Source organism: Heptranchias perlo, chromosome 17, assembly GCF_035084215.1.
Source record: "Heptranchias perlo isolate sHepPer1 chromosome 17, sHepPer1.hap1, whole genome shotgun sequence".
Lineage (NCBI taxonomy): Eukaryota > Metazoa > Chordata > Chondrichthyes > Hexanchiformes > Hexanchidae > Heptranchias > Heptranchias perlo.
In genome coordinates this window covers 12074485-12101017 of record NC_090341.1, presented here as the reverse complement: position 1 = coordinate 12101017, position 26533 = coordinate 12074485, and the positions used below count along the sequence as shown (strand labels likewise).

The 26533-nt window shown below is 42.2% G+C and overlaps 1 protein-coding gene across 1 annotated transcript in view; it reads left to right on the top strand.

Annotated features, from left to right (window-relative positions):
• The window catches only part of gnai2a (guanine nucleotide binding protein (G protein), alpha inhibiting activity polypeptide 2a), a 214096-nt gene that overhangs the window by 167334 nt on the left and 20229 nt on the right, over positions 1-26533 (top strand). The window contains exons 5-7 of the mRNA XM_067998498.1: positions 1550-1678; positions 24226-24355; positions 25222-25375. Of these exons, the coding sequence (XP_067854599.1) occupies positions 1550-1678; positions 24226-24355; positions 25222-25375 (413 nt within the window). The remainder of the gene's footprint in view (positions 1-1549; positions 1679-24225; positions 24356-25221; positions 25376-26533) is intronic.

Genomic DNA, 26533 nt, shown 5'->3' with positions numbered 1-26533 from the left:
TGCAGACTGCTGTGTATTTGCCAAAAGGAAATGTATGAGAGCAGCCCTGCCTAACCCCAGGGGAATAACTTGACCAGTTTCTTCTGCTTCTGTTTGTGAAAGTGTCTGGCCTCCACTCACCTGTCCTCCCCTTTCTGCTGGCACCAATGAGATTGGCAACTCGAGGCATAATGGAGTATTCTTTAGTTAGTGGTAACGTTCCTGCCTCTCGAGTCGGAAGGTCACGGGTTCAAGCCTCACTGCAGTGACTTCGGCACATAATCTAGTGCTGCACTGTCAGAGATGTGTCTTTCGGGTAAGATGTAAAATCTGCCATCTCAGGTGGACGTTACATAGAAAATAGGAGCAGGAGGAGGCCATTTGGCCCTTCGAGCCTGCTCTGCCATTCAATATGTTGTGCGGGGGAAGCACTACATACAGGATATTGCATCCATGATGGTACAGCACATCTGCACTTCCCTCAAGTATATGGAAGTTGCATCTCAATTGTAGAGGACACCTGGGTATTAGTGAAAGTGGAAGGGCTTTGCAATAATGCAACGTCACCAATGATTAATTCTGTCAGCTGTCATTGTTTGTATTGGAATTCCACGTGCTCATCTGTTGACTTAGGGTGTGGTGCTGAAGGCAAAAGTGATCATTTCTCGTCTGTCCTTATATTATCACTAAAGCGGATGTTGAGAGAACTGATAATACTGGTTAATTATTCTGAATGTTTGTTTATGCAATAGGGCTCAAATTACGTTGCCAAAATTAACCCATAATACATCTAACTAGCTTGCCATTCTCTATTCACACCCCTTCCCTCCCCCTGCCCCCCACCTTCAAAACACAGTTCCCCAATTTTACCTGCTTCCAGATCTCAGCTAATGTTCCTCTCGATCTGCCTACGAAAATACAACATGATGGAACCCTCCCACCCCCAGTATTTTCCCCCCTCCTCTATTGGGAAGAACCCGGACTGTGCTCCGTGCTTCCCCCGCACAACATTACAGATGAGAACGTGAACTCTCAATTTCACTTGTTTCATAATGTTGCTGTACCTCCCACTACCGTCTCTGCTCCTAAGCCACAAGGTGGGTCAGTCTGCCATCAATGTTGCTGTTTGGTCCACCCAATAATAGAGGTATTGACCTGGCCCATCAAGCCTGTTTTTCTGAAACTGTCCAAGGTGGACCACTTTCCCAGCCTCTGTTACTTTTCTTTCTCCTTCACCTCCCCCACTGTTGGACATTGAGGGAAGCCAGATGAACTTTTGAGGTCCTCTACCAATGCTACAATAATTGGCCATTAGGAGGTGTCCAAGAGCACCTCTTGATGTGTTCCTTCTACGGTGAGGAAATATCTTGCCTCCACTTAGCAATTTCTCACCAGTGCTATGGTCAATATTAGGAACTCATCATGTGGCTCATGACATTGTTGAAGTTTGTTGGTTATACTTAAATTATGCTAACTCTGCAAATGTGCAGTGCCATTATAATTTGTCTTGCGTTAGGATTACAGTCAGTGGATAATTGTTAATTGAGTTTTTTTTTCAATCTTTGTACAGTTATCTGAACGATCTTGAAAGGATAGCGAGATCTGATTACATCCCTACCCAGCAGGATGTGCTGCGAACCAGAGTCAAGACCACAGGCATTGTAGAGACCCACTTCACTTTTAAGGACCTACACTTCAAGTAAGCACCACATGGTTAAATTTAAGGTCAATGCAGTTGCTTCTGATTAGATTAAAAGCAATAAGAGCTTCCTACTCAAATCAATAAAACGACTAGTGTATTTTTAGAAAAAACCTGGTCTCATGCAAGCCCATAGGAATATCTGAGTGGTTGCTAGGGATGATGTCATAGTTTGTTCGCTATTGCTTGGTTTATGTTAGGTTATTGATTCTAATTTTCTGCAGCTGTTGTACATGATATAAGATTCCATTTTTATTGTATGTTTTATTTTATACCCTTTGAATCTCCCCTGGTCAGGCACAATTTTCTGCCAAAGAGGATGAACCATAGGCCTACTCCTAGGCCTTTGCCAGTACTGCTTTGCACGTAAACATTAGTCCCTTGAGTGTAGAAGATTAAGGGATGATCTAATTGAGGTTTAAAATGATTAAAAGATTTGATAGAGTAGATAGAGGGACTGTGACCTGTCGGATTGTTGTAAAAACCCATCTAATTCACGAATGTTCTTTTGGGAAGGAAACCTGCCATCCATACCCGGCCTGGCCTATATGTGACTCCAGTCCCATATCAGTGTGGTTGATTCTTAACTGCCCTCTGAAGTGGCCTAGCAAGCCACTCAGTTGTATCAAACTGCTGCAGAGATTCAAGAAGGCGGCCCACCGCCACCATCTCAGGACGATTAGGGTTGGGCAATAAATGCTAGCCTTGCCAGTGATGCCCACATCCAGAGAATTAATTTTTAAAAATTTTCCTGGCAGTATTTTAAAGGGATTTAGCTTAGCCGTTTCCCAAGTCACATTTTGCTTTTTGTAAATCTAGATCCTGTCACGGTGATATTTTATGGTTTTGCTTCTTAGTTACTCTACAGATCAAGAGGACAGGCAATAAATGATTTTGTTTAAGCCTCACTAAGCAAACACTGAGAGAGCACTCACTCCATTTCCGAAGCATGTGTTTGTAGTAACATTGTGGATTGTTAAAAGTGCTGTTTTAACAGAGCTCGTTCATACGTTATGGGTGCTGGTGGGGACCTGCCTCTCAATAGTACTCCCTAGCCTTCCTTTACTGACGAGCAAGAGGAATCAGCACTGCATGCTGGGAACAACCAGCAGAGCCAATAGCCACAAATGGAGGCACAGGGCGCAAGGTTTGTTGAGGCTGCTGGTTGCTCACAGGCTGTATTGTCAATGCCACAGAACGAGACCAGAGTTAGATTGAGATCGGATGTTTGGAAGAAGGGGTTTTACTGAGAAATAATGTTGCACAGGTACAACAGTCCTGTAAATATTACAATATATTTGAAGACCCAAATTAAACCAGTTCCCCCCATTTACATTGTAAAACCAATTACACTTCCGTAGAATAAATGATCAAGATCTGGGTACCTGAATTTGAAGACTGAGAGCAACATGGGAATCTTTACCCAAGCATTCATGAATTCACAATTCTAGTCACTAACCTTTTCTGATGTTTGTGAAAACTGCACTGCTGGCCTTTTTTTTAATTGGTGAGCTGAGAGCTCAGTCTTGTTAGTAACTTGGAGAAATTTAAAGAGCCCCAGGAATCAGTAATGTCATTGCACATTCACTTTTCCCATTGTCACTGTTTTCAGAATTGGATACACACTTGAAGAGAAAAATTTTGCAGGACTACAGGGAAGGAGCGGGGGAATGGGACGAACTGGAATGCTCTTACAAAGAGCCGGCACAGGCTTGATGGGCCGAATGGCTGCCTTCTGTGCTGTAACCAGTCTATGATTCTAACCACCTCTGTCCCTGGAGGCATGTCTGTTGCCCCATTTATTTTACAGCATTCCTGTAAAAGCAGGGCTTTAATAGGTTAGGGCGATTCATAGGAGATAGTTGCATGTGAGCTGAGGGAGGATGGCGATCGGGCTCCCCTTTCAACTCCTGAAGATCAGTGCAGAATACTTTCTAAATCAAAACTTCGTTGCACAATCAAATTTGAAAAGTAAAGCCAAGCACTATTTATGACAATAGCCTTGGGTTTTAAATAAAACCGGCACAAGAGAAATATATTATCTTTAATTAAAAGCAGGTTTCACTTGGTGACAGCTTCCTCTTGAGAGAGAGCTGACTGTGTGACTGCCAACACTGAGCATGCCAGTGTTTCACAGTAGAAATATATAACGAACCACAGATCCTGTGGATCTTGCTCACGCTGGTGTGGCTTGGAGGAGTGTCCCGGTAAACAGCAAAGGTCAGCACTGTGAGCATAGGCACCATCTTGTTGAAATTAATCTGAAAACTTGAACATCATCTTCACGGGCAGTGTCAGGAACAATTTTTTAAAAAATGAAATTGTAGAGCCTCTTTAGTTCCTCGTTTCAGGAAAACAAACGTGGGGCTCAGTGTGGCGTTACAAGATTTGCTTTGGCTAATACTTCAATTTCAGCTGTAGAACGAATAATTATATACCTGACTAGTTCCATTACTGAATGTACTCATTAATTACACAGCAGAATTCTCTCTCCTTCCAGGGAGGATTATTGTGCAAACGTATAAAGTTAGGAGAGTCGCAGGTACTTTTTCAATGCATTTGTAATAAAAAAAATTACTGATTTAAAAATACTCGAGGAACAGGATTTAACACAACCAAGAGAGTCAGCCGTTCAAGTTGCAGGTTCCAATTAGTAAATACTTCCCGTGCACAGTTACAAACTGGGTAGTATATATATATTTTTTAAGTTCTGAGTGTGTAGTGTAGAATGAGGATTGCTGCTTGGGCTGATGCTGTTACAGTGCTGCCTTCTACCTTGTTCACCCATCAAAGCCCTGGTTATATGAGGCATGAATTGCATCATCTGTGCACAAACCTACATGATGCCCAGTGCCTGTTCATAGGGAAGCAAAATGAATGACAACAGATCATATTTGAAGTATAACATTTTTTCAAGTCATTTGTGCATATTGGGGGGATGTGGGGAGGTATAATGGAGAACTGTGGGGAGTCTCACCAGCAGGATCCCCTTTAACAATTCAGATGCTTGCCAGGAATTCTGATTAACTTCCTTGCAGCTTTCCTATGTGCTGATTTTTACAAGAATGTTTTTGTCCAAGTGCTGATAGTGGAGAAACTGGCTTGGAGGAATTGTTCCTGACCATGTGAGGGAACTGAGTTAACAGCTGCAATGGCAAGGCTGCTGAAGCAGTTGGGTTAATGAATTGATTGCTGTTGGCTGCTTCATACTGTTGGCCTTTGTAATTCAACTTGTCTCAGAAAGATTCCCTGATCACAGCAACAGTGCGCAGTGTTCAACTTTCCTAAAAACAGCAGAAGGATGGTGAAGGGAATCCAAATTCTTTTGCAGTGGTTTGAATTTTTTTTTAAAGTGGCTGAGAGCGGGGCAGTGTAATGACTGTGTTTGCCAGGTCGTGCTCCGTCTCCAGGTTTTCGCCTGCTGCCCCCCAGTTAGCAAGTTGCTGATCTCGGCTGCTCTGCTACATGGGAGCATCACGTGGAAACCAGGGGGTTTCCCCATAAATTGAGGATGGAGACGAAGGAGAGGCCAAATTGACTGGATTGCAGTTGCGCACGCACTAGCAGCTACATTACCTGATGGTTGGGAGTAGGTATTTTGCCCACAGTCTTGCTCAAAGTTGGAGTGGCCAACGAGACTTGAATAATATGAGACAATATCTTGGGTGGTTCTGCAGATCACGATCATCTCATAAACAGTTTGTTTATTAGAAGGGGAGAAACTGGATCGGTTTCCAAATGCTTGAAATATAAGCATTGTACTTATAAAGCTACACACCCCGCAGAACAGTGTTTCTTCCATCCCTCAATGTGCAAAAAGACATTCTACGTTCCTGTGTTTTAAAAAAAATATTTGTTGCCTCCATCTCCCATTGTTTTTTGATATCCTGCTGATTTAAAAAAATACCAACTGGACGTGTAGATAGAGCAACACTTGCCTTAGAACAGATTGAAACTTAACACAACTAAGGCCAAGTTGAAGCAGTTTGTGAAAGTCAACCAAACCGAACATCCACTCTCCCCTTCCTGTCCTGCAGAACCACCATGTTCAGCTGAGTTTGTTACAATGCTTAACCTGCTCCCAGTACAACTGTAGTAGAGGCTATCTAATGCAAGATTTTATGAATGCTTATTATGGAATTGGAGTCTAATATTAACTCTTAAGTTGCTTATAATCAAATAATTGGGATAATTCAAATATTTTAGCCCAAGAAATGGCTTTGAATTGTCAGGTGTAGACTGTAGTTAGTGTGTGCTATATCGTCATTCCACAGGATGGAATGATATAGCATTTATTTTAAAAAAACATTGGATTTCAACATTCTGTACTTGGAAGGGCCACTGATAAAATATTATATCATCATTGGATTTGATGGATTGAAATTATTATTTTGTGTTGCAGTAATTGGGGGACTGTCAGGTAGATGACAAAAACTGCATCCTAATTAGTCGTAGAGCTGGTGACTGGCCTATTATATCCTAATTGAGGCACTGGCGCTGGTTGTTTATGGTTCACCCATGAAGAGATGGTACTGCCTGGTTGGTCCATCCTGTACAATTATATACCACCATAGCTTGCCTTTTTCAGAAGAGGGGAAAGGGGCTTAACATTAGTAAGTGCCTGGTCACAAGATAATTATGGATGAGGAAGGCCATTCTGCCCATTTGATTCATCCATCCAGAGGGATCCTAACACCCCCAGCCCCCCAGTGTAGCATCCAGTTATTTCTTAAATGACTCAAGGGTTTTGGCCTCCATTATTTTAATGGAAACTTATTCCACATGTTGATCACTCTTTGTGTGGAGAAGAATTTCCTGGTATCTGTCCTAAAAGTACCCATCTCTAGTTTGAACCTGAGTACTTCTACTCCCACAGTTTAATGTAAAGTAATATTCCAGGTTAAATTTTTCTGTATCTTTAACTAGCCCGTATACCTCTATAAATCACCTCTCAGACTCCTTTACATGCTAATGAGCCTAGATTTCTCCAGTCTTTCCTCATAACTCAGGATACTGGGGATTAGCCTTGTGGCCCCCCTCTGCACTGCTTCCAAGGCTTGGATATCTCTCTCGGTTTTTTTGGTCACCGTAGCTAGACACAGTATTTAAAACGCAATCTGACGAGAGCACTGTAGTGTGATCATTACCTCCTCTGACTTTTATATTTTACTGTTTCAGCTAAGTAGTTCAACATGCTATTAGCTCCGTTGATTGCTGTCCTGCACTGGTTGAACATGTCCCAAGCACTTACAGTGTGACACTTCCATAACGCATGGGCAGTTTTCCTCCTCCTGTCCAATTAATGTGTTCCTAAGCTTTCCCTCTAGGCCCCTTTTCACATATCCATAATGGCACTCTGCTCCATTCTGCTGTTGCCCTTATAAGAATAAGCAGATTTGGGGAATGCTACTGGGAGTTGTTGCTGTTTCAACTCCCCTGAAACCAGTCCATTACCTGAACTAATTCTTCACCAAAATAGAGCCTGCCTGAAAACTACACATTGAATATGTGACCTGTACTTGAGGGCAGGGGACAGAATTTACATTTGGTGGGGTCCACTCTGCGAAGAGTGGTGCATTTTGGTAGGAAGAATAAACTGAAAAGCAAAGAAGTTATGTTAAACTTGTATAGAACCTTGGTTAGACCACACTTGGAGTACTGTGCACAGTCCTGGTCTCCATATTATAGAAAGGATATAGAGGCATTGGAGAGGGTGCAAAAAAGATTCACAAGGATGATACCAGAACTTAGGGGATGTACTTAACAGGAAAGACTGTACATGTTGGGGCTTTTTTCTCTAGAAAAGAGAAGACTGATGGGTGACCTGATAGAGGTCTTTAAGATAATGATAGGGTTTGATAGGGTAGTCATAGAGAAAATGTTTCCACTTGGGGTCCAAAACTGGAGATCATAAATATAAAATATTCACTGATAAATCCAATAGAGAATCAGGAGAAACTTCTTCACCCAAAGTGTGGTGAAAATGTGGAACGTGCTACCGTAAGGAGTAGTTGAGGCAAATATCTTGGATGCATTTAAGGGGAAGCTAGATAAGCACATGAAGGAGAAAGGAATACGAGAGTATCCTGATAGGGTTAGATGAAGTAGGGAGGGAGGGAGGAGGCTCGTGTGGAGCATAAACGCCGGCATGGACCATTTGGGCCAAATGGCCTGTTTCTGTGCTGCAGTTTTGATGTAACTCGATGTAAGAGGCTGAGGTCCACAACTGTTGACATTTGACTCCACCAGAGCGAAAGAAGTTTGTGAAATATAATACAGTGCTTAATTTAGTGGTGAAAATACCTTGATGACCATTTGTAATGTTTCCTGGTGCTTGAGATTGTAAAGTAAATGAAATGTGCAAATACATGTGAAGTATGAAATGAAGCCCATCAATGGTGTGTATAAACCAGACTGACTGAAATATTTGAAGGCCTGAATTTGGACCCAGATTTATCAATTGTGCAACCCTCAGCTAGTACCGTACTCTTTGTTGTTTCAACTTATTGCCAATATTTATACTGTATATGAGCTTTCCAACCAAATGTGCTGTTTTTTCCTGCAGCAAATCTGGAATATTCTGTATGTTCATACCATGTCTGCTGGAAATGAGAACAATTACCATTGATTTTCAGTTCAAAACTTGAAAATTTAAACATGACTCTAAGCAGAAATTCACTGTGGTAATCTTTGCCACTCGCATTTGGTAGAGGTTTTGAACTGTTCACTGAAGTGCATTACCATGACAACCGCACAATTGGTGTTAAGTGGGCATCGATGCTGTGTGGAGACTTGAAAATTTCCTGAAAACATGCATGCCATGTGACTGACTTGAATGTCGAAATAGATTAGGGCATAATCGGGAGAGCAAAGAGTGCAGAGGTGCCAGAACAGAGAATTAAAGGCAAACGTCTCTGATAAGCTACTCAGCTCGGTGGGTAAATTTATTGCCCAGCATGATAGAGACAATACAGGCCTGGATGATCCCAGATTCAATCCCTAATCTGTGCTGAATTAATTAATTGCAGCCAAGGTCGCAGTGGGAGCATTACATTTGTCACCAATGTCCCTGATTTCGGAAGGGAAGGTGAAATTGGAGATAATTCCCATTCCTGTCCAGCGACTCCTGCTAGAAAACATTTGTGCGCGCACATCTGGTAAAGACATAGCTACAACTCACTGTGATGCTCCCCATGGTAAAATAGCCTGCTGAAACTCACTATCTAGATTCACATATGAAGAAATGCTGCTTTACCAAGGTACCGGAGAGCAGCCAGTGTCCATGGAATTGTGCATCACCATCTTCAACAGGGGAGAAGTTCCTGGTACTACAATATTTTTTTATTTTGAAGAGCCACAGAGAGCTTGCTTGTTTTGTTCAAAGCTTTTTTTCCCCCCAGCAATATATTGGAGTGTTAGTGGAACCCTATACAATACATTTATGACTTTTTTCTTGTGGCGGTGATCATGTAGAGCTGAGTACACCTGTGCCTTTTTTTTCAGTATTTTGGCACTGGGCTTTCTTTATACCATGAATGTGTGACTGGTGTGGCATCTCTCACTGGCACTGTGTCACTACTGTCTGCTACTGTAGATCAACAGCAGTAAATGCCCTAAACTAATGAATGTTAACCATTATGCAGCTGCTCTTAGTGAATCATTTTAATCCTTCTATAGTTAACTTTTTCGTTTACCAAGTTTGATGCCACTCACAATTAGTAAGTTTTCAAGTTGACTTTTTTTAGTTTTAACAGTGCTGGGTTTTAAACTGTTTAAAATTTCTTTAATTGAATTTCCATTAACCTTTACCATGCTCAAAAAGTGCACTGCGTAGAGTTGCACAGTGGAATAAACATACTCCGGTTACAGCAGTAATTGTTACCTTTTGGAATAAGCATACTCCATGCAAGTGCAGAGCAAATACTGAGACATGTGCTTTAAATTACCTGTATGTATTAAATGAAGGATGACAGTAATTTTGGTGTCAAGTACCTTTATAGAATTTTGTAGTTGCAGTGTTGGAGTGAGAGAGTGTTTTGCGATGAATACTTGGCAGCTGCTTCAGACTCTAATCCCAAATTAATCTCGTAGCTAAATAGCTTAAAGTCAAGTATCCAGTAATTCCATGTATTCAACTCGCTTTCTGTAAAGGAATTGATTGGCAGAAACCTTCCGACCAGAGTTTCACTGTTTCCTTGGACTTGTGATGATATCGAGTACCTGCATTATACAGAACGTATGCTGTAAATTATGGTCACAGTTGGGAAATGCAGTACTCAACTGACCAGTGGAACCTTGCCAGCTGGCCTGGTGATATAGTGCAATAGTACATCTGTGTAGGACATGGATATTGCCATTTTATGTTGTTTTACTTTTATTTTTAAACTCTAGATATTTATTTGGCTCATGGTCTCAGATCTCCCCTGTCAGTGAGCCTTCACTCCCAATGTTCAAGGAAGCACTTTCACTCATCTATGTAAATTAGTAGCATGGCCAGGACATCGAGCCAGGACCCCTCCACTTTACTTCAGCTTACTGATTTTATCCTGTGCCTTTTTGATTTTCACTGACTTCCGAAGGTGGCAGAATAACACTACGTTAGGTTGTGATTTAGGATTTAACTGCCAAATGCCTTTATTAAACAGTAAAAGAATAAGTTTTTAAAAAAAGTAGCAGTGACACAGCTTAGATTTTTACAGTACTTGTTAACCTTAACAATCTCCTTTCATAAATAAGTCTCAACTGCTGTGCTGCACTGTAATGCATTCTTACGTGGTAGTTCTTTTCTTTTTCTCGCCATTGATGGAAGTTAACGGGCGTGATTTTCCCTCCGAAGGCATCAAACTGATTCTCCAATTTGAACCAGCCAGGCTGAAAATTTTTTTTTACAGAAAAAGACCAGGACGAAAGAAATTTAAATAATTACTATAAGGGGTTTTGATAGGGAGAAGCTGTTTCCATTGGCAAGAGGGTCAGTAACCAGAGGAGACACACATTTAAGGTAACTTTCAAAAAGGATATTGGATATATACTTGAAAAGGAATGATTTGCAGGGCTAGAGCAGAAGACTGGGACTAATTGATAGCTCTTTCAGAGAGCCGGCGCAGGAACGATGGGCCAAATGGCCGCCTTCTATGCTGTATGATTCCACTCGTCGATCACCCATGACGTTGCACAAGAGGAGTCGAGACCAAATACAATATTTAGGTCAAGCAGGATTAGAGGGCAGATAGATAATTGGGACAAGGAAGGAGAGGGGAAGAGGAATGGTATGAGGGAAGGTGTGGGGAGCAAAGGCTGGTAAATTGTTTCGGCTGGGGTCAGGCTGGTAAACGTTCTCGGGGGGGCTAGCGAATGAAAATACTGAACTGTGGGAAAGGCCAGGATGCATTCTTGGGTGTGGGGAGTGATGTAGCACAAGTTTGAATCCATTCAAACCTGCAGGAGGACAAAACAAGTCTTGAGCATTATTAAAGGAATTATGTGTACCCGTGTCAATCCCAGGATTTCAGGACCTGTCGATCCTTGATGTTAGTGGCAGGGATCAATGTGAGAAGTTGCACATAAAAACGTAATCGAGTTGCGACTGGGCCAGAAACCTTGAAGGACGAATTTAATATTGGGGCAGCAGGTTCGCAATTCTGGGTAGGCGAAAGGTCTGCTTCTGAAAATTAAGTCTTAATTTGCGTAGAATTACAAAGAATCTATAGGACAGAAACAGGCCATTCAGCCCAACTGGTCTATGCCAGTGTTTATTCTCCACACAAGCTTTCTCCCACTCTAATTTACCCCCTCCCAATCCATCTATTCTCTTTCCCCCTTAAATATGCATCAAACCTCCCCTTAAATGCATTAATGCCATCTGCTTCAACCACTCCATGTGGCAGCGAGTTCCACATTCTCACCACCCTGAAAAAACATTCCTCCTATCAATTGAAATCTTGCAGAATATAGAATGAGAAACAATATACAAAACTTCTGAGGAAATTTTGAGATTCCTCTTTGAGCCAGATGATTTTTGAATATAAACATATAATGTTGCAATTTATGTTCAATCCATGTCCGCATGCAGCAAGACCTGGACAACATCCAGGCTTGGGCTGATAAGTGGCAAGTAACATTCGCGCCAGGCAATGACCATCTCCAACAAGAGAGAGTCTAACCACCTCCCCTTGACATTCAACGGCGTTACCATAGCCGAATCCCCCATCATCAATATCCTGGGGGTCACCATTGACCAGAAGCTTAACTGGACCAGCCACATAAATTCTGTGGCTACATGAGCAGGTCAGAGGCTGAGTATTCTGCGGCGAGTGACTCACCTCCTGACTCCCCAAAGCCTTTCCACCATCTACAAGGCACAAGTCAGGAGTGTGATGGAATACTCTCCACTTGCCTGGATGAGTGCAGCTCCAACAACACTCAAGAAGCTCGACACCATCCAGGATAAAGCAGCCCGCTTGATTGGCACCCCATCCACCACCCTAAACATTCACTCCCTTCACCGGCGCACCGTGGCTGCAGTGTACCATCCACAGGATGCACTGCAGCAACTCGCCAAGGCTTCTTCGACAGCACCTCCCAACCCGCGACCTCTACCACCTAGAAGGACAAGAGCAGCAGGCACATGGGAACAACACCACCTGCACGTTCCCCTCCAAGTCACACACCATCCCGACTTGGAAATATATCGCCGTTCCTTCATCGTCGCTGGGTCAAAATCCTGAAAAACTCTTCCTTACAGCACTGTGGGGGAACCTTCACCACACGGACTGCAGCGGTTCAAGAAGGCGGCTCACCACCACCTTCTCAAGGGCAATTAGGGATGGGCAATAAATGCTGGCCTCGCCAGTGACGCCCACATCCCGTGAACAAATAACAAAAATTGTATAAGGTTCAGTTGAAGTGGTGCTCTGCATCTTTTGTTTACAATCCCAGGTATATATAATTCTGCATCTAAACCACCTGAACCCAGACTATAGCTTACAATTCACTTCCAGATATCAATTATATTCCTTTATAGATTGCATCTGAACTTTTCGATTTAGATTGAAGCTTTATATTCTTTTCCAAATATTGATTATTCTGTGCGTTGTAGTAACTGGTGTTCAGAGCATTTAAAAATCAGTTGAAGTATGGCTGGGTGAAAAACCTGAACTGCAGCCAACACCCGTAAAAATTAATTTTGCTACAGTATGGTGCCACATGCTCTTAAACTTGTTCCAGAGGAAATGTTTGTGCCATTACTGGTCCACAAGGGTTCTGTGTGTTAGCTGCAGGAGACTTTTCAACTGGGTAGAAAGGTCACATCATTAAAACTGGGCTCTCTTGGCGTGACTGAAATCTCATGCTTCTGCAGCACACGTCCGATTAGATTTCAGTCAAAGTCAGAACGTCAAGTAAATGGTGCTTGGGTCCTCACTGGGGCAAAGAATGAAAAATAAGCATCACATGAGAAACAATAGGACCAACTTCATGGCTAATTTGAACTCTTTCTTGTGTCAAATATCTTTTGCTGTTTATCTTTACATTCTATATTTTTTTTAATTGAAAGGCTGGTAATAGAATTAAGGTCAAGTTTATTTTGGATAGAAATACTAATTAAGCACTAAAAGTACTAACAAAGAACCAAATTTAATTTTCAAAATTAAAGATGTTAAAAGGGAACTCTATTAAATTATTCTACAATGATAACTGTTAGAAAGCGAGGCATCTCTATACTTAAGTTTTCAATTTCTCCTTTGTCACTTTGTTTTGTGCTTCACTTGCTGACTAAATTCACAAGCTTTCGGAGATTTTCTCCTTCCTCAGGTAAATGTTTCAAGATCTCCTTGAAGCCTACGCATTTATACATATTGAATAATACATGGTGTTTACAGACTGCCTCTGCAACTGCCCGTTGCCAAGGCAATCACTGTGTTCAGACAGAGAGCACCAACAACAGCCAATCTCCGGAAGCCATCCTACAACTCATCCGCTTCATCCTGGATCACAATGTCTTCACCTTCGATAACCAGTTCTTTACCCAAACACACGGAACAGCCATGGGGACCAAATTCGCACCCCAATACGCCAACATTTTCATGCACAAGTTCGAGCAGGACTTCTTCACTGCACAAGACCTCCAACCAACACTATACACCAGATACATCGACGACATTTTCTTTCTATGGACCCACGGCAAGGAATCACTAAAGAGACTACACGATAACATCAACAAGTTCCATCCCACCATCAAGCTCACCATGGACTACTCCTCAGAATCAGTTTCTTTCTTGGACACACGAATCTCCATCAAAGACGGGCACCTCAGCACCTCACTCTACCGCAAGCCCACGGACAACCTCACGATGCTCCACTTTTCCAGCTTCCACCCTAACCACGTCAAAGAGGCCATCCCCTATGGACAGGCCCTGCGAATACACAGGGTCTGCTCAGACGAGGAGGAACGCGATGGACACCTACAGACGCTGAAAGACGCCTTAGTAAGAACGGGATATGACGCTCGACTCATCGATCGACAGTTCCGACGGGCCACAGCAAAAAATCGCATAGACCTCCTCAGGAGACTAACACGGGACGCAACCAACAGAGTACCCTTTGTCGTCCAGTACTTCCCCGGAGCGGAGAAACTACGCCATGTTCTCCGCAGCCTTCAACATGTCATCAATGAGGACAAACACCTCGCTATGGCCATCCCCACACCTCCACTACTCGCCTTTAAACAGCCACCCAACCTCAAACAGACCATCGTTCGCAGCAAACTACCCAGCTTTCAAGAGAACAGCGTCCACGACGCCACACAACCCTGCCACGGTAACCTCTGCAAGACATGCCAGATCATCGACACAGATACCACCATCACACGAGATGACACCACCCACCAGGTGCATGGTTCATACTCCTGTGACTCGGCCAACGTTGTCTACCTCATACGTTGCAGGAAAGGATGCCCCAGAGCATGGTACATTGGCGAGACCATGCAGACGCTGCGACAACGGATGAACGGACACCGCGCAACAATCGCCAAACAGGAGGGTTCCCTCCCAGTCGGGGAACACTTCAGCAGTCATGGACATTCATCCACCGACCTTCGGGTAAGCGTACTCCAAGGCGGCCTTCGAGACACACGACAACGCAAAATCGTCGAGCAGAAATTGATAGCCAAGTTCCGCACCCATGAGGACGGCCTCAACCGGGATCTTGGGTTCATGTCACGCTACACGTTACCCCACCAGCGAACAAATGTTATCTGTTTTTAATATAATGGGTCATTTGCTGGCTCTCTCTGCCTTCCGGATGTTTCTGCCTCTCTCTCTGTTTTTTTTTTCTCTTTTTTTTTCTCTGTTTTTTTTTCCCTGTTTGTTTTTTTGTTGAATGTGTATTCGGGGGTTCTGCAGATGACACCTCTCTGTCTGAACACAGTGATTGCCTTGGCAACGGGCAGTTGCAGAGGCAGTCTGTAAACACCATGTATTATTCAATATGTATAAATGCGTAGGCTTCAAGGAGATCTTGAAACATTTACCTGAGGAAGGAGAAAATCTCCGAAAGCTTGTGAATTTAAAATAAAATTGCTGGACTATAACTTGGTGTTGTAAAATTGTTTACAATTGTCAACCCCAGTCCATCACCGGCATCTCCACATCATTGCTGACTAAAGGCAGTTTTGGAGCAGTGAATACTTGAACCACAACCTGTTATCCAGATTTGTGGTATCACTGTGAGGGGGGGAGGAGAGTTTTTCCACAAATTATTCCCAGGTTGTGTCTATCTTCAGTTTTAAACCATGAAGCATGATGAAGAGCAGCAGCTGACATACACTGGTAAGCGTAAGGGAAGGTGGACAAATCGTTTGTACCATTTGGGATCAAAGAACAATTTAGGTGGACGCAGCTCCTTTTAATCTGCCTAGGGAAGTAGATATAAGCTTAGTTTTCCACACGTAGAATGCTAATGTACAGTGGTGGCCTACTGCCACAGCACGTTGGTATGCAAGATCAATTCCAGTAACTTGATTGTTATTGTATTTGTCAGATGGCTGGCCTCCATTGTTCACCCCACCAGGAGGTTCTTGGAATTCGAGATTCAGGAACTCAGTGGGGGAGAGGGGCAGAAGAAAGACTGGAGCCAGTGCCACAAGGCACAGAACTGCTTCCCTCAAATTGACCTTTGCTGCAGTCGGTAAAATATCCCACAAGATCAGTGCTGTTTTATCTGGAAGTTGGCTTCATTGGCTCCTGGCTGTATGGGGTGTTGAGTGGATGGGGGGGGTGGGGGAGGGGTTTAGAGGTAGTGAAAGGAGAAACAAACTGTTTTTCTGGTGCAACCGGTGGGGGGGTGGTGGGGGCAGTATGGTTGAAAAAGAACAGAATACTGTGATAAATATTGATTCACGTTTTATCTGCATTTATTGCTGGCCAAGGTGGGGTGTCCAGTACTGGGAGTGGATCCATTTGATTGCCCCTCTGTTTGAACACATTGTTTGTATTGAGCACACATGTATCTGATATAACACATGTTAGATGGAACATAAAGTTTCCGTATGCTACACCAACATATCTAAAACCTTAAAGTGCATGCAAAGACAGATATTCTCTTTGTGTGGAAGATAATCTGTATTAATGTCTAAGTCCACATTCCCTTCTCGGCATTTAAAATTCTTAACTTATTTTTGTGCTGGAGTGCTGTTACTGTTCTGAACTGTAGTTTGTTCCATTATATGCAGAAGGGCAAACTGCCCCAGGATTTTTCTATCTATCCCACATCTTTGGTGCAATCTTGTCCTCGAATTATGTTGGTCTTCATGGCAAATGCTCAAAGCATACCTAAAGTCTGATTTTGGATTGAGCAATGCAGATTGTGTTAAGGAGGAATAAGGACTCCGGAATTAGCCCTGAATTGAGGTTTTAAAGGTTAGATTGTTTGGTTTCACTGGTGCCTCAAGTAAATAGACTGCCTGGTATGTTACTGAGACAAGAGAAAGGTCACAGGCTTGTTCCCTGGTAAATGCTGAGTGAATCTGTCAGTGTGGCTCAGTATCATAGGCATAGGGTGGGGAGGAAAAAAATCAGACTCCCCACCCATGATTTGCTGACCCTGCTGGTAACTGTGCTTGTGCGGATGTTGGAGCTGGACAGGGTCAGTTGAATAGCCTGCTAACGTTCACTGGGGTTCCAGGGCTGGCTTGACTGTGGTACTGGAGGGCTGCTGTTGCCAGTGGAACTGTAGCCCAGTACGAGTCGATGTGCTCAACAGAGGAGAGGAAGAGTTAGAATGCTCTTGTTTGAGCAGTTTTCTTCAAATTCACTCACTTTCTATAAAGTGTACTATATACATAGAAAATTTACGGCACAGAGGGAGGCCATTCGGCCCATCATGTCTGTGCCAGTCGATAGAGCTACCCAGCCTAATCCCACTTTCCAGCACTTAGTCCGTAGCCTTGTAGGTTATGGCACTTCAAGGGCATATGCAGATTGCACTTGAAGTGATTGTGTTGGAGAAATAGGTTTTCAGAAAAATAAAATGGAGAATTCATTCAGCGTGTAACAGGAGTTATTTGTATTAAATATTTATTGTCTAATTTATTGACGTGATTTGACTGGTGACTTTTCCAGCAGTTTTCAGGTAGCTTTGTAATAAGAAACCTTTCTGGTGAATAGTTTCTGAAGTGACAGAGAGGGAGAGAGAAAGAAATGTTGCCTGTAAGTCTGAGGCATCTCAGTGGATGATGTCTCTAGGTGGAAGATTTTACTAACTCAAATCAAACTAGCCAGAAGTACTTCATGAAACTCATTACCAAATAAGGACTTTTCACTGTTAACATTTTTGTATGATCAGCTGTGTTCAGTATATCAGTCCTCTTGAGAAATTCTGCTGCAATGAATTTCCACTTACTGTCATTGCTTATATCACCCTTTCTTTATTTGGGTTTGTCCTATGAATTTCTGAATGTTTTTTGTAAAGGATTTTAAAACATCTTTTTCTGTTTCCTCTTTTTTGGCCCTCTCTCCCTCTCTCCTCCCTCTCCCTCTCTCCTCCCTCTCTCTCTCTCTCTCTCTCCCTCTTTCCCTCCTCTTCCCTATCAACTCTGCCCATGTGCCCTACTTCAGTACACTAATGTCCCTCTGGTGTGTTATGTTGGCAGATGTAAAAAGATATGGAACAATATTTCAGGATGGCTCTAGAAATGGAAGTTCAGAAGGAAAGCTTCCACATTGCTGGCTTGGCTGCGGTGCTGTTCTCTGGAGAGACTAGAAAAAATAAGGAAGTGGAATAAAAATAACCTGAATAAGAGGGGATTACAACTTCAGGTGGAATGCAAACATTTCATTTGTTGTAGGTGGAGGGGACTCAAGTTCATAAGATTTTTTTTTAAAGTACTTTTTGGTATAAATTGTATTTTGATGAAGTGGAACAGGAACATGCAACAGTAATGTCAAAAGATGAAAATACTGGCAGCTTTGGGAAAGTGGAAGTGTTTATGGGGAGGAATGCGATTGGAAGACACCGCAGGCTGACTGAATCATTAATTTGGGTTTTCAAAATCACTTTATCGTAACCTGTCACTTTTTTCTCACTTTTTATGCAAATTCTGCTGCAACTTGTGACAAAGTGCCCCCTTTTTGTGAAATTTGCTCTTTTGAAAGAGGGTACTGACACCAAAGCTCCTCTTTTAGAACCTCCCCGCTTCCAAAAACCACTACCTCCTTCGACCACGAATTTAGCTGCATCTCCGAACTTTCCCCTTTTCTATCCTGCTCGGTGTCCCATCTCTTTCCCCGGTTGCTCTGTAAAGTTCTCTGAGATATCTTCTGTGCATAAGAAGTGCCGCAGTAATGCAAGTTGCTATTAATGTAAGCAAATGCCTGGCAGTGAGACTTGCTTTAGGGACAAGAGGTACTGATGGCAAGAGTTGCTCTTGAAAAGCGGAACTCCTGTGTTTAAATAGATTTCTCTCAAACATTCCTGTCTCTCACAATCTCTGGTGCGATCTAGCCATCTGCTGCTGATTTCTGGGGAAACCAAACTCATAACATCCAATCTTTCTTCATTACCGACAGTGTGCATTGTTTTCTATCACCACTCCTATTACTACCCAGCAGTGCATTCTGAGAAACATGATATTGCAGCCAGCTAGTGGTCTTTAACCATGATAAATAACTCCTCACAGAAATTTTGTTTATAAAGAATGGTTTAACTTCCAACTTCCCTTTACTCCCACAAAATAAGTTGAAATGCTGTTGAAAGCTATTTCGTTCTTCCATTAACTTTTTTCTTGGTCCGCAGAGTGATATGTAGAAGGTTAGCTTTTACATTCAGAGTAAGTGAATAGCTGACTGGAGCATCCTCCATTTTAGATGGAGGAAGCTGCATGCAGTCGGAGAGGGGCAATGGGTGCTGTACGTACTTCTTCCAGAGATGGTGCTGTAACGTCTCCTAGCCTGTCACAACAAGCACAACTAAAAGACACACCATTTCCAACCACCAGCAAGGCCAAGGAGATTTACTAGTTACCATGTAAACATTTGTAAAGTGTGATCAAGCAGAATTCTCCTCCCCTTTTCCCACCGCCTTACCACCTCTGCTCTACTCCCATGTCTGAAACAGCCAGATGTGACCTGCTTTGGGGCTAATCCTTACAAAGGTATAATTTTTGGGGTAGGTAATTTGCCAATACTTGAGCTCAAGTCACCTGGTACTCGTATAAACTTCAATAGGAAGAAAATGCTGGATTCTATTTCCACTTTGCTAGTGTTCTATAAGGAAGTAATATTAAGTTTGTCTGATTTTTGTTTTTCTCCACATGCTTTGTTGGCACCATGTTGACAGTTTGAACACTCTGCTGCCCTATGTCAATAGAATTGATGTCTAAGATTGATGATCCTAAAATACATTGACAGCTCATACTGTGCTGCAAACACAGCACTGACTTATCTTCTAACAGTGTATTACGTATAATTGTCTCATAAATTAACTCTGGTGATCTGCTTGAGGCCAGGTAAGGGCAATGACCTTGACCAGTTTGGGCACTGGTTCAAGTAAGGGAGGAGCCCCTTATTCCTCTCGTAAGCCCAATCAAACTCCATGACCAAGAATGTGCTTTCTAATTCCAGCATTAAATATGCATTGTTCCTGAATATTCACACAGCCATGGCAGTAAACCTAATTTATTCCCTTCAAGCACTCTCCAGTCAAAATTTCATTGAATATGTTTGTATGTAAATGCTTGAAAATTTAATACAACTTCAAGTTTAAAAAAATTAAGCCAATTGGTTGCTGAAAGCACAGAAAGATAGCACTTGCAGTGGGATGTAAGTAGATAAGCTGAGATTTCCCATATCTTAATGTATGTTTCAATCACCTGGTTCAAGAAGTGATTGATAACTCTACATTCAGAATTCTGTGTACAACAGACAGGGTTACAGGTGAAGACACTATCTAGGTAAGATGGGCCAAGTAACTTTGTGATGTTTTGTTGGTATTCAATAACAACTTGCATTTATATAGGGGCATTAATGTAGTAAAACATCCCCAGGCGCTTCACAGGAGCGTTATCCATCGAAATTTGGCACCGAGCCATGTGAGCTATTAGGGCAAGTGACCAAAAAGCTTGATGAAAGAGGTAAGTTTTAAAGAGCATCTTCAAGGAGTGAGAGGTTTAGGAAGAGAATTCCAGAGCTCAAGGCCTAGGTAGCTGAAGGCACAGCCGCCAATGGTGGAGTGATAAAAATCGGGGATATGCAAGAGGCCAGAATTGGAGGAGCGCAGAGATCTCGGAGGGTTGTAATGCTGGAGGAGGTTGCAAAGATAGGGAAAGGCGAGGCCATGGACAGATTTGAAAACAAGGATGAGAATTTTAAAATCAAGGTGTTGCTGGACTGGAAGCCAGTGTGGATCAGGGAGCAGTGGGGTGATGGGTGAACAGAACTTCAAAAGTTTTTGATTGACATAAATTGCAGAGATGTATGACAGCACTGTGCCCTGGCATAAATATGGATGCCTGCCTTAAGTGCTGGCAACTCCTGTGGTGGCTGCGTTAGTCATAATCTTGTAGAAACGACTGACAGCTTAGGGACATTTTGAACGTGTTATTTTCAGTACCGTCTTCAAAGGCAGCCTCCTTTTTCCGATCAATAGATGGCTGACTGTGCTAGGGCTGTAATCTAATTGAGTTGCTCTGATGACATCACAAACTGTGAGGAAGAAACTTCAAAGGTTTATGAATGTCAGCAGGTCCCAGAGACTGAATTACTCACTGACTTTCACTGCCAGATGTTGCTTGTTTGTAATAAACACTCAACAGTTCATATGTTTATTTAAAATAGGGTCTATTCTATACAGTTTTGCAGCAAAGCGAATTGAACGTAGCGGAGGCAGTATTGTGTGGATAAAAGGGTAACAGAACTGATTCTGACACTGGATGATAACCTGCTGGGTGCGATGACTTAAGCCACGTGGGTTCGGCTTCAGTTATTGTCAGCATCATTTAAGCTATGACCATCTGACCGCCTGAGCCTTATGTATCTAATGCATGTGCTCCCTTTCCTTTTCCTACTGTGTCTGAGCTCCATTTTGAGTTTTCCAGTGGAGCTCATCGGTTGCTGCCTCCAACGTTCATTATGGCTGGCTGAGCTTTGCACTGGGGCTTCCCATCACATAGCAGGAAGGTGGCAGATGGTTTACAAGGTTATAACCCTGGTGTAATATCTTGTTCCATAATTGTTAAAATATGGTCAGCTGGTGCAAATGGAAAATGGTACAATTTCTTTTACAAGATTCAACACTCCTGTGAATAATTTATTAGCATTAAGTGTGTGCATATGTATCTTTAGCCATGCTTATCAACTTGTATGAGATGAACATGGTCACATGCTACATGATGCCCTTCTTTCCGAAACAGTCATTACAGTAGTGGCTGATCCAGCCGTGCATTCGGTGACCAATAGAGAATTACCTGTTAGCATGGAGATGCAGTTAATTCCCACCGAAGGGAAGAAGCAATGCAACTTTTCTGTCATTTTCAACTACTTGCATGTGTCAATTTAATTCAGTAACTCTTCCATATCAAAATCCGGCAGTTGCAGATATAAAATTCAGCTTTGACTCAGCCTAAGATGCAATCCCTTTGTACTGTATTTGTTCTGTAATGTCTAACCTCCTTTATATAAGGAAAGGCATGTCGGTATTCACAACCTTCTTATGGAAAAATGACATGGCCCTTTACAGGTAACTTTTTTTCAGTGATAAATATATTGATGCAGCATATATATTTGGATAGCTCTTTCAAAGAGCAGGCAGGATGGGCCGAATGGCCGCCTTCTCTGCTGTAAGATTCTATGATATGCTGAACCATATTGAGGACATTCCTAAATTCAATCTGGAGTCTACTGAGTTAGCTCATTTCTGCCAAAGTGGCAGTAGGGATGCTACACTCAGCATCAATGCCCCGTGTTAGGAAAGGAAAATATTCTGTTGGGGTTTCCTGCTTTTGATCACTATACGGTAATGCCGGTTGCAAAGTGCACAGATGGAAATATGCCAGGATCGGGCTCAGCTGTGACATTAGCCAGAATCTGATAGCCACCTGACACTTACTATCTTGGTTCATGCATGAGGGATGGCCATTTGAGTGACCTACCAGAGGGTTGCTGAAATGATTCCCCAGTGACAATTGTCTCCTTCGAGAAGAAGAAAATTGGGAAGGAAAAAATATATTGCAGAACTGTGAGTAATGAAGAAAGTTGAAGCCAAGCATGTGTTCTGATCAGTATCTCTACTGGCGAGACTGACCATAATCCACTCGTGACTTAATCACGCAAGGGTTTTCCAGTCACTTCTGGAGATACTTACACATCACATGGCTGGCCAGAACATAATCTCCTCTTAAATTATAGAATGGTTACAGCACAGGAGGCGGCTATTCGGCCCATCGAGCTAAGCCACCTCTTTGTAAGAGCAATTCAGTTAGTCCTGTAGCCCTGCAATTTTTTTCCCTTCAAGTATTTGTCCAATTCCTTTTTGAAAGCCACGATTGAATTTGCTTCCACCACCCTTTCAGGCAGCACATTCCAGATCATAACTACTCACGTCTTTTTTAAAGGTTTTTTTCTCATGTCACCTTTGGTTCTTTTGCCAATCACCTTAAATCTGTGTCCTCTGATTCTCGAACATTCTGTCAATGAGAACAGTTTTTCATTATTTACTTTATCTGAACCCTTCATGATTTTGAACACTTCTATCAAATCTTCCTCTCGAAGTTCTCTGCTCTAAGGCGAACAACCCCAGCTTCTCCGGTCTATCCACGTAACTGAAGTCCCTCATCCCTGGAACCATTCTAGTAAATCTTTTCTGCACCCTCTCTAAGGCCTTCACATCCTCCCTAAAGTGCGATGCTCAGAATTGGACAGAATACTCCAGTTGTGGCCGAACCAGTGTTTTATAAAGGTTCAACATAACCTCCTTGCTTTTGTACTCTGTCTTTTGTTTGTAAAGCCCATGATACCATATGCTTTTTTAACCGCTTTCTCGATCTGTCCTGCCACCTTCAAAGATTTGTACACATAGACCCCAAGGTGTCTCTGTGCCTGCACCCCCTTTAGAATTGTAGCATTTAGTTTAGCCTCTCCTCGTTCTTCCTGCCAAAATGTATCACTTCACATTTCTCTGCGTTATATTTTATCTGCCTTGTATCTGCCCATTCCACCAGCCTGTCTATGTTCTCTTGAAGTCTATTACTATCCTCCTCACTGTTTCCTACACTTTCAAGTTTTGTGTCATCTGCAAATTTTGAAGTTTTGTTTCTGTTTCGTGTTCAGACTGTTAAAACTGGGGGTTTTCCTAGCTCATTGTATTCATGCTCGCAGCAATAAGGTAGATTCCACAGGCAGGCCTGCGCCTCTTACAAGCAAAACTAATACACTTTGTGCATGAAATGAATGGTGTCATAGAATTAACAATGGCACTTTCCTTGAGTAAAGCACCAGAAAGATATGTGGGATGCCTGCCGTATTATCCAGGAATTGCTATTGCTGGCCTAGAGTCCACTGGCCTGTGTTAGCACAACAAAGGTTACTTTTGGATGGTTAAGCTATTGGAGATGATGTCTACATCTGTAAACTCACGTTCTTTGACGCCTGCCTGACTGGAACCTGGAAATAAAATCACCACTGTCTAGAGAGAATCTGTAATTTGGTTAGCACTATTTCAGAAGTTGATTGGGCATCCTAAGTTTCACAGCCAGGACAGTTTCTGTTGCAATTTATAATATAGTGACTTCAGACAGTATTGTATGTTTGCTCTTCTCTTAGATTCTCTAGACTAGGGAAATCTGATCAGAGACTGCAGTCATGGTTTAAATTTGAAAAATCCCATTGTTCTAGCTTGTCTATAATTTAAACAAAAGGTATGTAAGATACAAAGATAAATCTGCAGTATTGCGTGTCCATCCACTTTTCCCTTGTTTTAAAAAAAATGTCTATTAGCCAATGAATATGTTGAAAATAAAAGCAGGGTTGTTTCAGTTTTTAATTTTCTTTTTCTTTCAGGATGTTTGATGTTGGTGGACAGAGATCTGAGAGAAAGAAGTGGATCCATTGCTTTGAGGGTGTCACTGCTATCATCTTCTGTGTAGCTCTTAGTGCGTATGACTTGGTCCTGGCTGAGGATGAGGAGATGGTGAGTAAAACGCCATGGGACGCTTGGCAGTTCAGCAAGTCAATCTCTTTCCAATAAATAAATGAGTATTAATGTTGATAACTTCTAAAGAATATACGGTGGTCAACACTTACTTTCTGTGTGGTTTAGACAAATCTCCATCTGTAAAGAGCATTTTCAAATAGGCCAATTTGAATCCAGTGCAACCCTAATGTTCATGTATAGCGAACATTCACAGGTAAATAGCTTGATGAAAGGGAGGTTGGCCGCATAGATGAGGCTGTAACTTACTTGATAAGCGCATCTTAAAATTGACATTAGTCGTTGAATAGGATGTGGTCGATGCAGTGTTGGAAATTAGAACACGAGCAGTTGGGTGCAGGTTAATTGTCAAAGCCCAAGCACGAGTCAGGAAATAGCTGCTCGCTCAAATCTCGTGCAAACCATTCTAAAAATGGGAAGTTGGAGGACTAAGTTTCCAGTAAGGTATCTCCCTGAGATGGAGAATCTCAGAAAATGGTGTTTGTGCCCACTGGGGGAAAGGGATATCTCTGCAGAGAGCACAACCATACTTTGAAGAGAAGAGCAGCACTCAATTTTTCCCGTTCCCATTCCACTTCTGAATGGTACAATATTGAGTGTAATGGAACAAGCAGATTCACTTTACTGCATTTTGGGGGTAATTTCTGAAAAAATGACAATGATCACAAGTTTTCTGTGTCCCAGATGCTGAATTGCTTTGGAGGAAACTAGTAGAAGTACCTAGATTCAAATCTATTGCAGACTGATGGGATCAAAGTCTTCTCTGTAAGGATATCATAAGGTGTAAGTTTGGGTTGTTGAATATAGTAGGAAAGAAATAATAAAACTGATCTCCTCTGTTCCAGAATCGCATGCATGAGAGCATGAAGTTGTTTGACAGTATTTGCAACAACAAATGGTTCACAGACACTTCCATCATCCTCTTCCTCAACAAGAAGGACCTCTTCGAGGAGAAGATCACCAAGAGTCCCCTGAGTATCTGCTTCCCTGAATACTCGGGTATGTACTCAAGCATGCCTTTAGCAAAAGAGAATATTAGAAATGTGCAGCTGTGTTAATCAGCATTTGAAAGAGAAAAAGATAGGTTAACATTTTGGGTGTTCCCATCCATCAAATTGATGAAGCCTGATCAGACTGCAGTCCTGAAATTTTACCTAGTCTTTGTCTTTAAGGTGCTGATTGACATTAGCATTTCCAGTATTTGTTTTTGTCTCAGATTTCCAACATTCTCTGTGTTCTTTTCATATCTAAGTGTGCCTTTGTCCTGAGTTGGCATATTTCAAGGATTACAAGCTATTGAAGCACAATTAAAATCTATCTTGATTTCGTCCTCCTACCAAAAAAAATATTTTGTGGTAAAGGAGGAAAGTTTCCTCAGTGCACTAAGTGCAGTGAAATTGTAAATGGTTCTTTAAAAATGTATTTGATTTTGTTGCACCCAACACACAGAGGACATCCTCCCGTCTCCCTCTCCCCACCTCATGGTGATCAAAATGCTGTTAACATGCTTTTTGGCTGACTTTGTATTTTAAAAAAAAAAGTTGAATGCATAGTTGTGTAGTCAAGCACACTTGGTGTGAAATCTAAGGAAAAGATGCAAATGGAATAAAACCACTCCACAAATGCACAGTATAAGCTTTCACCAAGTACCCTCAAATGATTTTAAGATTAATTTTATTTGAAGTGATCAGATCACACTATAAACAGAGCGGTGTATGTCTCTCAATCTCTTTTCTCCACCCTTTCCCCAGCTGTAATTGGTGTTTCAGGTGGTAGTTACAAACGGCGCTGTTTATAATCTGATCACCTTGAGTAGATTTTAGCCTTATCAACTCCAGGTGCATAAAATGTGAATTATTTAGATTAGATTACAGTTGGTAACATTCCTAGTTGCACATGACTCTATTTAAAGCATACGAACCTGTTATTTGCTTCTCCCTCAATGTACGATTAGTCCCAGACATTCGTTATCCTCAGATTCTGACATGCTGGCATTGGCCAAATAAGTAAATCATCTTTAGAACACTAAACTGTAGTGGGAGCCTGACTTCCATGACTTTCAAATTGCTCTTTGCCTGCTGCAGGTGGCCCCTTAAGTAAAGGGGAAGTATGGGTGTAGGAGATGGGCTGCAAATGTCGGAAGCAGCCCAGCTGCAG